Source organism: Leopardus geoffroyi, chromosome C2 (assembly GCF_018350155.1).
Source record: "Leopardus geoffroyi isolate Oge1 chromosome C2, O.geoffroyi_Oge1_pat1.0, whole genome shotgun sequence".
Taxonomy (NCBI): domain Eukaryota; kingdom Metazoa; phylum Chordata; class Mammalia; order Carnivora; family Felidae; genus Leopardus; species Leopardus geoffroyi.
In genome coordinates this window covers 67,152,542-67,165,363 of record NC_059333.1, presented here as the reverse complement: position 1 = coordinate 67,165,363, position 12,822 = coordinate 67,152,542, and the positions used below count along the sequence as shown (strand labels likewise).

Sequence of the window (12,822 nt, the reverse complement as noted above, 5' to 3'; positions counted from 1 at the left end):
ATATAGAAAGTATTTCTGCTTATATATTAATTAACCTTATATATTTTTCCTTTATAGTTATACAAATTTATTGGTCCTGTCAAGCAAAATGTTATCTTTCATAGCATTTTAAAATGTTAATAATGTTTATTGCATTTGTGAAAATACCTCCAAGAAAATCACCCTCCAATAAAGAAAGCTGACAGCTAGCATATGGAGTTTAAACAATTAAAAGTAGTGAATATTTAAAATTATATTTTTGAATATTAGAAGAGATATTAGAAGACAACTATCCTGTTAAAATACAACTATTGCAAATAATTTTTTCAACTACAGAGCCTGATTTTCACAGCAGTTTTATATTTAATAAATTCTTATTTTCTCTTATTTCTTAGGAATTCAACCTATGAAACTTGAGGTGTTCCCTAACTTTGGCAGCAAATTGAAGTTTAAACACTTCCTTTATCCTTTCAAAGATTCTCACTATATTTCCACCCAATTTTATTTACATAGTATTATAAGTTATATTGACTTCATATTGCCATGCATTTGAATAGCATTACAGAAGAAAGATAAGAAATCTAAAGGTAAGAAAACAGATGAACTGATCAAGTTCATAACCATTTTGTTTTATCTCCTACCTGCAATGAACTGCTTGTTTTTTCGAGGAGACCGTGGTTGACGTTGGTATAGGTCACTTGATCTATATAGGTCAATGGTCCCCATGCTTAACAGTACTGTCTTCTGTATAAAATCCACCACAGCCAACCCATTGCAGTTCCCAAATGCAACTCTGAGAGAAAAAAAAAAATGCAGCTAGAATGTATCACAGTAATCATTATTATTGTAATCTCTGAATTAAACATAATTGGAAAGTAATGCCTTAGGGTTGGGGAGGTAAGGTCGCGATTGGTGTAACGTCAGGAAGGATACCATGCCTTTACACAGGATGGAGTGACCTTGTATAATAGCCATATTATACAGTCATATTTTATCATCAATTTTATTATTTAAGTAGTGATTACCCAATCTGCTCTTTAACTTGGTCTTATCTTTTTATAGAATCATATAAAATGTTTTTGCTAGCAGTGGGGAAATAGATCAAGAAATGGCATACTGTAATAGCTATAGATGCTTAGGTATATAATTAGATGCCTTTTAAAAATAAAATTATAATTATTAACCTCCAAATTATTTCTCTTCTTTCTTAAAAAATTGTAAAAATATTTTTTTTTTTATTTTTGAGAGAGATAGAGCATGAGCAGGTGAGGGGCAGAGCAAGAGGGGGAGAACAGATTCTGAAGCAGGCTCCAGGCTCTGAGCTGTCAGCCAGAGCCTGATGTTGGGCTCAAACTAACAAACTGCGAGATCATGACCGAGGTCGAAGTTGGATACTTGGCAGACTGAGCCATCCAGGCACCCCTAAATTATTTCTCTTCTTAAACAGTATATATTTAACACAAAATTTACATAAAAAATAACTTTCTATATCTAAGGTTTTGACACCATAGTAGATATAAACAGAGATACAATTTTCATTCACAAAAAATTAAAAATTTCTCTCTTGTTTTTTTATTTTGTCCTACTTATTAACTTTTGTCCTATTAAAAGACAAACATCATTCGATTAATTTTTTTTATTTCTCCTGAGAAATTAAAACAGCTCTTAGCACTAAGCAGGCATTTTGGTCAGTCTTAATATTTATTAGGCTTACACAAATTCTCTTTTTCTGAATTTACAACATGCCTTCTAGCTAAACAATTGTAAATTTGTGCTGTTTGCTCCCTAAACTAAACAAACACTAGTTACATAACTGTTGTTTTGCTCATTTCATGTAAGTTCTGTGTTGTTTTCTTACTTAGATTGAATCTGGTTGACAAACCATTGGTTTACTCTCAGTTTGATTCTTTCCACTCCACCACATAGCCTTCCTTCCTTACAACAAATGAAAAGTTCTACCATATGAGATGTTTTGCTATTTCACATAGAGTTCTACACCTTCCAACAAGACAGACTTTGGAAACTAAAACAAAAACAAAAACAAAAACTATTGTTATAAAAGTCAGCAGAGGGGCGCCTGGGTGGCTCAGTCAGTTAAGCACCGACTTTGGCGAAGGTCATGATCTCACGGTTTGTGAGTTTGAGCCCCATGTCGGGTTCTGTGCTGACAGTTCAGAGCCTGAAACCTGCTTCAGATTCTGTGTCTCCCTCTCTCTCTGCCTTCCTCCCACTCATCTCTGTCTGTCTCTCAAAAATAAACATAAAAAAATTTTTTTTTAAAAGTCAGCAGATTCTATCTCTATCATTTACAGGTTATGTGACCTTGAAAACAATTAATGAACTTTGTCAGGCCTTAGTTTCTTTACTTTATAATGAGAATTATAATACTAGATTTATCTATTTTTCAGGGCTTTAATGAGCATCAAAATCAGAAAATTGTTATTAAAATACTTTGAAAAATTTCCATACGTAAGTAGAACTGATTATAATATTATAATAAGTAAATGCAATGTTATACATATTACATACTATATAGCAAGTTCATATCTCGAAACTTATACAAGTATGATAGAGTTCCCAAATTCAATACTGACAAGAAAAAAAATAGGAAAGTAGAATGTATTACATCAACCAGAATGATTATTTTTCTCTTTGAATTAAAAATAAGAATACTAGAAAGTTATACCTTAGTGTTGGGGAGGTCAGGCAATGGTTGTTGAAAAGTCAGAATACTGGGTTTAATTTCCTAACTTAAATAAAAAACTGTACAAAATATATTAAGACACAGTTTGCACAGACTGACCAACCAGGCAACATAGGATGAGAGAAGGATAACAATCAAAATAAACTTTACCTAGGTATTCTTCTTGTGTTTTGTTTTTTATTTACAGTTTTATTGAGATATATTTCACATATTATAAAATTCACTGATTTAAATAAAGTGTACAGTTCTGTGATTTTAAATATATTTGTTCTTACTAGTAAAATGTATTTAGAATTGTGGAATCATCACCACATTTTAGAACATTTCAGTACCGGAATCTGGGTATTCTAATTTAAACTAATGTTCTAATTTAGTGAATGGAGGAGAGACTTTCCAGACTAGACTAGCACAGGAAACTAACACAGAGAGATCAGTGGTCGCACTGAATTGAGGAGAAATAGATCAGACTCTGATGCTATAAAAACAGCCAGAATTTATGAGGTAAAATACTAGAGAGAAAAGAGCTACACAAGGAGAATATATCAGACTCATAGAATGGTCCTCTGGAGCATCCATGTGAAAAAACTCCCCCAGGCTTGGGAAAAAAACCACTAAAGAGATAAAGCTGAACAATTCACAAAGTTATCAAAAGGCTGAGAATATTTCATGTTACTACCAGACAAACTGCTGAGATCTCCTAATAGACAAAAAAAAAAAAAAAAAAAGCACATATAGAAGTATCACTTTAGGAGTGGGGAACACATTTAGCCATAAACTAAAAGTTCTTCTGAACTCCACCTTAAATAAAAGCTTAGAGACATTATTCTAAGTAACATAACTGCCTTCCAGAAAAATAACCAACACTATTAAAAAGAATCAAACAAAATACCACCATAATGTAAAATTCACAATGTCCACTATATAAAAAGTAGCAGGCAGGGGCGCCTGGGTGGCGCAGTCGGTTAGGCGTCCGACTTCAGCCAGGTCACGATCTCGCGGTCCGTGAGTTCGAGCCCTGCATCAGGCTCTGGGATGATGGCTCAGAGCCTGGAGCCTGTTTCCGATTCTGTGTCTCCCTCTCTCTCTGCCCCTCCCCCGTTCATGCTCTGTCTCTCTCTGTCCCAAAAATGAATAAACGTTGAAAAAAAAATTAAAAAAAAAAAAAAGTAGCAGGCATGTAAGGAATTCAGAAAACATGACTGATAAGCAAAGGAAAAAATAAATCAAAAGAAACATACCTAGAAATGAAACAAATGATAAAAGTAGCAAACAAGGATATTAAAAATGCTTAAAAATATATATTCCAGATATTTAAGAAGGTGGAGAAAAACATACTCTAAAGTTACAGGAATCAAGACAGGCTGGTATTGAAGTAAAGATAAAAATAAATTTTAATGAAACGAGTGGCCATAAACAAACATAAATGGTCAACTGATATTTGACAAAAGCATTATAGGAATTCAGAGGAAAGATAGTCTTCAATAAATGATGTGAAACAATTAGATATCCATAAGTAAAAAATTGAGCCTTAAATTTTTACCTTCCATAGTACAGAAAAATTAATAAGACACTTGATTTCAAAAAATAGGCAAAAGATTTGAACAGATATTTCACCAAACAAAATGTACAAATGTGAAATAGGCACTTAAAAGATGCTGAGCATCATTAGTCACCAGGAATATGTAAATTAAAACCACTGATCCCATCAGAGTAGATAGAATTAAAAGATTGGTAACATCAAGTGTTGACAATTATGTGGAAAAACTGAAATTCGAATACATTGTTGTTGGAAATACAAATAATACAACTTCTTTAAAAAATAGTTTGCCTTATAAATATATATAGTTAACTCTTCACCAACACAGGGGTTAAAGGTGCCTACCCCCCACACAATCAAAATCCATGTATAAGTTTTAACTCCTTCATACCCCCCAAACTTAACTATTAATAACCTACAGTTGACTGGAAGCCTTACTGGTAACATAAACAGTCAATGAACACATATATTGTATATGTATTATATATTATATTTTTACAATAAAATAAGCTAAAGAAAAAATGTTACTAAGAAAATCATAAGAAAGGGAAATATATTTACATTATTGTATTGAAAAAAATTCTGTATGAGTGGACCCATGCAATTCAAACTTGTATTGTTCAAGGGTCAACTAAATTCACCATATGACCCAGTAATTCTATTCTTTCTTACCCAAGAAAATGTAAACAAATATTACACAAAGACTTGTACTTGAACATTAATAGCAAATTTATTCATAAAAGTCTCAAACTGGAAACAACTGAAGTTTCCATCGTATAAACACATTTTTTGTATATCCACATAATGGATAATGCAGCAATGAAAAGGAACAAGCCACAGATACATATACAATATGGATGAAACACAAAAGCATTATGCTAAGTGAATGAAAACGAACACAAAATTATTTATGATTTATGACTCTATATAAAATTACAGTAAATGCAGTCAAATTGAGGGGCTAGAGGAAGAGGTAAAAATTGAATGCAAGGGAGCATGAAGGACCCTTTTGAGGTGATTGATGCTTTTTATATCATTAGTTTGTTGGTGGTTACATGACTTATATTTGTGTTGCATGTTTGTCAAAATTAATATTTCATGCTTAAAATGGGTGATTTTTATTTTATATACATACCTCAATAAAGTATTTGTAATACTAATAAATATTTAGTTAATTAAATTGATACAAAAAGAGAATTACACAGAGTTATGGACTCTGGTCCCTAAGAATGTTCTGGAGAGTAAGAGAATGATACGGCAAAGATTTAAAAAAAAATTGGATATTTGAGTTAACCTACCTGAAAGATAAAATGATTTCATTGTGGGAAGAAAAGGTGAGATTTTTTTTTCTTCCAATATCTTGTTGGTAAGGAAATTCAAAAGAAAATATCAATCAACAAGAACATATTTCCAAGATTTAGAATTTATAATAAAAATAATTTTTATTAATCTCATCTTTGTTTCTTTAAATACTCAACATCTATCTTAAACTGTTTTATATAAAAATTAGCTATTCTCAATTGTCTAAGAGTTAATTAACTTTTCTGTTTTATAAGTACAAAATATATTTATATATAGAAATTAAAAGTCCACATTAATAAGTCCCTAAATATCCTACAGGCATCCTGTTCTATTTGGCATTTATAAACAATGTTAATGTATGGACACATATAAATATAGAAAAAAAGTAAAAGTCAAATATTTTAACACATTTCTATTTCATATCTTTGAATATGGTGATGCTTTAAGAAATTGCTCTTCTTTCTAAGAGCAACTCAGAAAAATAGGTTTAAATATGTTTGTTCAATGGGTTGGAAAAAAAGCAAAATTTTGCTTTTAAATACCTTAAAAGTTTTGTTACTGGTATGAACTTAGGGAAAAAAGCTCATATAACATTTGTAATCAAATACAAATACATGTTGGAAAATTTCTGATTTAATAATTCTGTCTTAAAAATAGCTTTGTTTTTTTTCCCTTGATATACCACCATGTAAAAATAATCATAAAACTGTCTGTTTAAATTTAAATTTTTTAAATTTTAAAAGAAAATTTAATTATACCTAGAGTTAAAAATTCAGTTCCTAGTTGTGCTAGCTTCATTTTAGGTCCTCATTGTGATTAGCAGTAATATATTCGACTGCTCAGATTATAATACATTGCCATCACTGCAGAAAGACCTATTGCACAGTTCTTTTGTAGGGTATACATATCTTAAATGTGATTTATTTATTTTACCTCCCTGTGATTTATTTATTTTATAACTGGAAGTTTGTGCCCAATAATCCCATTCACCTATTTTGCTCCACCTGCCAACACCCTCCCCTCTGGCAACTACTAGTTTTCTTTGTATTTATAATTCTGTTTCTGTTTTTTTGTTTTTTTGTTTGTTCATTCGATTTGTTTTGTAGATTCTACATATAAGTGAACCATATAGTATTTGTCTTTCTCAAACTTATTTCAACCTCTAGTTCCATCCATGTTGTCCCAAATAGCAAGATCTCATTCTTTTTCATGACCAAGTAACATTCCATTATGTGTGTATGTAGGATATGTGTCACGTCTTCTTTATGCATTCATCTATTGATGGATACTTAAAAGTGCTTCCCTATCTTGGCTATTTTAAATAATGCTGCAATAATTTTAAGGGTGCATATATCTTTTTGAATTAGTGTTTTTATTCTCATTACCTTTATTATTTTTTATTTTTAAAAAAAATTTTTTTTAGTGTTTATTTATTTTTGAGACAGAGAGAGACAGAGCATGAATGGGGGAGGGTCAGAGAGAGGGAGACACAGAATCTGAAACAGGCTCCAGGCTCTGAGCTGTCAGCACAGAGCCCGATGCGGGGCTTGAACTCACTGACTGCGAGATCATGACCTGAGCTGAAGTCGGCCACTTAACCGACTGAGCCACCCAGGCGCCCCTATTCTCATTACCTTTAGATAAATATCCAGCAGAGGAATTAGTGGGTCATATGATGTTTATGTTTTTAATTATTTGAGGAACCTACATGCTGTTTTCCATAGTGGCTACACCAAATTACATTAACATCAAGAGTGCACCAGGGCTCACTTTTCTGCATATCCTTGCCAACACTTGTTATTTCTTGTCTTTTTGGTACCAGGCATTCTGACAGGAATGAAGTGGTATCTCATTGTGGTTTTGATTTGCATTTCACTGATGATTAGTGCTGTTGAGCATCTAATTATGTGTTTGTTGGCCAGCTGTATGTCTTTGGAAAAAATGTCATTTCAGGTCCTCTCCTCATTTTAAATTAGACTCGTTCCTATTGAGTTATGTAAGTTCTTTATGTATTTTGGAAATTAATCCCTTATCAGATATGTCATTTGCAAATATCTTCTCCCATTCAGTATGTTGCCTTTCAGTTTTGTTGATGGTTTCCTTTGACTTGCAAAAGCTTTTTACTTTGTTGTAGTCCCAATAGTTTATTTTTGCTTTTGCTTCCCTTTCATGAGAAGACTTATCCAGAAAAATGTTGCTAAGGTTGATATCAAAGAAATTACTGCCTTTGTTTTCATCTAGGAATTTTATAGTTTCAGGTCTCACATTGAGGTCTTTAATCCATGTAAGTTTATTCTTGTGTATGGTATAAGAAAGTGGTCCAGTTTTATTATTTTCAATTTAACCATCCAGTTTTCCTAATATCATTTTTTGAAGAGATTGTCTTTTCCTCATTGTGTATTCTTGCCTCCTTTATTATAGATTAGTTGACCATTATAAGCATGGGTTTATTTCTGGGCTCTCTATCCTGTTGGTGAATATGTCTATTTTTATGCCAGTACCATATTGTTTTGACTATTATAGCTTTCATAGTATACCTTGAAACCTAGAACTGTGATATTTTTAAGTTTTGTTCTTCCTTCTTAAGACTTCTTTGGCTATTGGGGGTCTTTTGTGCTTACATACAAGTTTTACGAGTACATGTTCTAGTTCTGTGAAAAATAATACTGGTATTTTGATAGGAATTACATTGAATATGTAGATTACTTTGGGTAGTATGGACATTTTAATGATGTTAACTCTTCCAATCCATGAGTGTGGTACGCCTTGACATTTGCTTTGCTGTCTTCAATTTCTTTTATCAGTGTTTTATTATTCTCAAAGTACAAATGTTTTACCTCCTTGGTTAAATTATTCTTTGTATTCTCTGGTATTTTATTCTTTTTGATGTGATTGCAAATGGGATTATTTTCTTAATTTCTCTTTCTGCTATTTTGTTATTAGTATACAGAAATGCAACTGATTTCTGTATGTTAATTTCCTACAACTTAATACTTAATTCATTTATCTACTCTAGTGGTTTTTAATGGAGTTTTTAGGGTTTTTGTTTTCTAAGAATGAGACAGCATGAGTGGGGGAGGGGCAGAAGAAGAGGGAAAGTGAGACTGTTAAGCAGAATCCATGCCCAGCACAGAGCCCCAAGTGAGGCTTGATCTCATGACCATATCATGACCTGAGCCAAAATCGAGAGTTATATGTTTAACAGAGTCACACAGGCACCCTTGGATATTCTATATACAGTAGCATGTCATCTGGAAATAGTGAAAGTTTTACTTCTTCCTTCCCTATTTGGATGTATTTTATTTCTTTTTCTTGTCTGATTGCTGCAGCTAGGACTTCCAGTACTATGTTGAATAAAAGTAGTGAGAGTGGACATCCTTGTCCTGTTCCGTATCTTAGAGGAAAAGTTCTCAGTGTTTGACTGTTAACATGATGTTGGCTGTGGGTTTTCATATATGGCTTTTATTATGTTGAGGTATACTCTCTCTAAACTTACTTTGTTGAGAGTTTTTATCATAAATGGATGTCATTTTGTCAAATGTTTTTTCTGCATCTATTGAGATAGTCATATGGTTTTTATTCATTTTGTTAATGTGGTATATCAAGTTGATTGATTTGCAAATCCTGAACCATCCATTGCACCACAGGAATAAATCTCACTTGATTGTGGTGAATGATCCTTTTAATGTATTGTTGAATTTTGTTTGCTATTATTTTGTTGAGTTTTACATCTATGTTTAGCAGAGATATTGGCTTGCAGATTTCTTTTTGGGTAGTGTTTTTCTCGTTTTGGTATCAGGATAATGTTACCCTCATAGAATGAATTTGGAAATTTTCCTTCCTCTTCTATTTTTTTGTAATAGTTTGAGAAAAACAGATATCAACTCTTCTTTAAATGTTTGGTAGAATTCACCTGTGAAACCATCTGGTCTAGACTTATGTTGGCTACTGATTTAATTGCATACTAGTATCTGGTCCATTTGTATTTTCTATTTCTTTCAGATTTACTCATGGAATTGTATATTTCTAGGAATTTATCCATTTCTTCTATGTTGTTCATTTTCTGGCATACTTTTTTTTTTGCAGTACTGTCTTAAAATCCTTGTACTTCTGTAGTGTGAATTATTATTTCTCTTTCATTTCTGATTTTATTTGAGTCCTCTCTCTTTTTTTATTGAGGAGTTTTCCTAAGGGTTTATTAATTTTGTTTCTCTTTTCAAGGAATCAGATCCTGGTTCCTTCCTTCCTTCCTTCCTCCCTCTCTCCCTCCCTCCCTCATTTATTTCTGCTATGATCTTTATTATTTCTTTTTGATGTTCAGCTGGGTGATTTCCAGTATCCTGTCTTCTATATCACTAATTTGTACTTTTGCATCATCTTATCTGCTGTTGATTCCCTCAAGTATTTTTCATTTCAGTTATTGTATTCTTCAGCTCTGAATGGTTCTTTTTAATATTTATCTTTCTGTTGCAGTTTTCACTGTGTTCATCCATTCTTCTCCCAAGTTTGGTGAACACTTTATGACTATAATTTTGAACTCTTTATCAGGTAGATTCCTTATCTCAGTTTCATTTAGTTCTTTCTCTGACGTTTATCAGTTTTTTCATTTGGAATATATTCCTCAATCTCCTCATTTTGCTTCACTTTGTGTGTTTCTACATATTACATAGATCAGCTATATCTCCCAGTTGTGAAGCAATGGCCTTAGGTAGAAGATTTCCTGTGTGGCCCAGAAGTGCAATCCCCACTGTTCACCAGAACCAGGTGCTCCAGGCTGTCCCCTATATGGGTTCTATATTCCCTTTTATTGTGGCTGGGCTGCAACTGCTATAGGTATATTGGTAGGTTGGGTGGCCCTTGGCACAGCTGGCTAACAGGCCTGGCTACAGCTTCTGTCAGTGTGTTCTTGCGGGGGGGGGGGGGGGCTATGCTAGCCCCCCTTGTGGTTAGCTGCAAGGTCTGGCCATGACCATAGCAGCTACATTGGTGGATTCCACACCCCCCCCCCCCACACACACACCCTGGCCACTCCTAGGGCAGGAGGCACTTTGAGCTGTTGGGGCAGATGAATTGGGTAGAATGGACCCATAGGGGAATACCAGGGTGGAATGAGTAATGCTAATGAGGTAGATGGAGGGTATTAGAAATGGTGCCTTCCAGTACCAGGCTAGCTTGATAGAGGAATATGAAAACTGGCACCCACATATGCACATATTCCTGAATAAAGTTGCTACAGATCCTGTCCCTCCAGAATATGCCTAAAATTAGTCAATAAGTCTCCTTCAAGTATGGCCCAGGTTCCTTTTAAACTGCTGCCTTTCTGTTGGGTCTTGGTGCAGATGAGTTTGTGTTTGTGAACCAGGCTCTTTATGAGTGGAGTCTTATTTTCCTATAGCCCTGTGGCTCTCCCAGAGTTAAACTCTAATGATTTGCAAATCCAGTTGTTATGGGGGCACATTTTACCAGTACAGGTCCTTAGGGCATTGGTGCTTGATGTGGTACCTAAACCCTTACCTCCTTAGGGAGTACTCTACTTATGTGATATCCTTCCTGCTTGTGGGTTGCCATGCTGGGGATATAGATCCTGACTAGCTTGCATCTCTTCCACTCCTACCTGTCTCAATGTGGCTTATCCTTAGTTGTGTAAGAGCTCTTCTTCTAGTCTTTGGGTCATTCTGAGAGTTGTCCTATATGTAGTTGTAATTTTGGTGTGTCCATGGAGAACTTAAACTCAGAATCTTCCTATTCTGCCATCTTGATTCTCTCCTCATTTATAAATTCTTTTTGTATTTGTAAGACAAAATCACTCTATTATTGGTTTACTTTGTTTATTCAAGTAAATATATCTTCAAGTTATTATTTTATGGGTGGTAGTAAATCACTATCCTTTCTATCCCTGGGATACTACACTATTTCACGTTTCTCTACACCCTACATAAGTAATTCATTAATTAAAAGTTCCAAAATTGTTCTTTTTGAATATGTCATGTGTATTCTGCCCTGAACCTAAAAGTTAAATTTTATTTTATTTTTGTTTTTATTTTTATTTTTTAAGTAAGCTTTACACCAAAAGTGGAACTTGAACTCACAGTTTTGAGATCAAAAGTTGCATACTCTACCAACTGAGCCAAACAGGTGCCCTTAAAAGTTACATTTTACATGTGTTCATACATTTAATCCTTTCAACATTTTATCCTTGTGTTACAGATATGGAAATTGAGCACAGAAACTTTAAGTAACTTTTCTAAGATTCAACAGCCAGAAAGCAGAATTAAGATTTGAATCCCAAAGAATCTTACTCTAGCATTCATGCTCTTTAACCCTGCACTAGATTATCTCAGTAACTAAAAAACAGAGCTTCCACTAAGCCATCAAAATTGTATGGTTCTCTATCCTCTGGAAATAATGGGAGGAAGAAAAGCTGATAATAATAGAAGAGCTGACTCAACATAATTCTTTATGTCTTTGGAATAAAAGTAAAATATTCACATTTAATCTTCTTACTAGATGTCTTCAATGACTGATTTCTCACCTTCTTTTTTCTCCAACATTTTCTTCTCAGTTACTTTGCTGCACTCTATCAGTTTCTATATTTATGCCTTCAAATGACTTTCAAGTCATTGGTCACATACCATAGGTTCTAGATTTTCTAACTATTTCTGGTGTCTGATGATTCTCAACAACTCACATCCCCAAGTCCCTAAGGGAAGAGCATTTCAGAGGCACAAAGTATAGTTTTCTTTAAAGTTTTTTTTTTCAGTCTTAAAAATTACTTTTACTTTAAAAAATTCAAACAAGGGGCACCAGGGTGGCTCAGTCAGTTGAGTGTCCGATTTCAGTTCAGGTCACAATCTCACGGTTCATGAGTTCAAGCCCCACATTGGGCTCACTGCAGTCATTGCAGAGCCCACTTTGGATCCTCTGTCCCCCTCTCTCTGTGCCCTTCCCTGGCTCACACTGTCAAAAATGAATAAATATTTAAGAAAAAATTCAAACAGTAAGATGAAAGCCCCCTTACTTGGTCTACTGTGTGCCAATCTCCTTTTCAAAAATGACTGCCATTAACAGTTTTTATATTCTTCTTGCCCTTTTTCTATGTTTTAACAAGCTTATACTTGTTCTATAACTTTATTATTTTCACTAAAACATATCTAAGATATATTTCATTGTCTGTGTTCTTTAACTGTTGCATTGTATTTGAAGACACAAAAGTAACATGTTTTTTAAGAGAGCATCTTCCTATTTATGTAGATTTATATAGGTTCCAGATATTTTGCTATTATATGGAATGATGCAAGGA

At 33.6% G+C, this 12,822-nt stretch overlaps 1 protein-coding gene across 9 annotated transcripts in view; it reads right to left on the bottom strand.

The window, feature by feature from the left end:
• STXBP5L (syntaxin binding protein 5L) overlaps positions 1-12,822 on the bottom strand; it is a 377,555-nt gene that overhangs the window by 100,717 nt on the left and 264,016 nt on the right. For all 9 annotated transcript variants that reach the window (XM_045502185.1, XM_045502187.1, XM_045502190.1 and 6 more), the window contains exon 19: positions 621-772. In XM_045502185.1, coding sequence (XP_045358141.1) covers positions 621-772 — 152 coding nt within the window. The remainder of the gene's footprint in view (positions 1-620; positions 773-12,822) is intronic.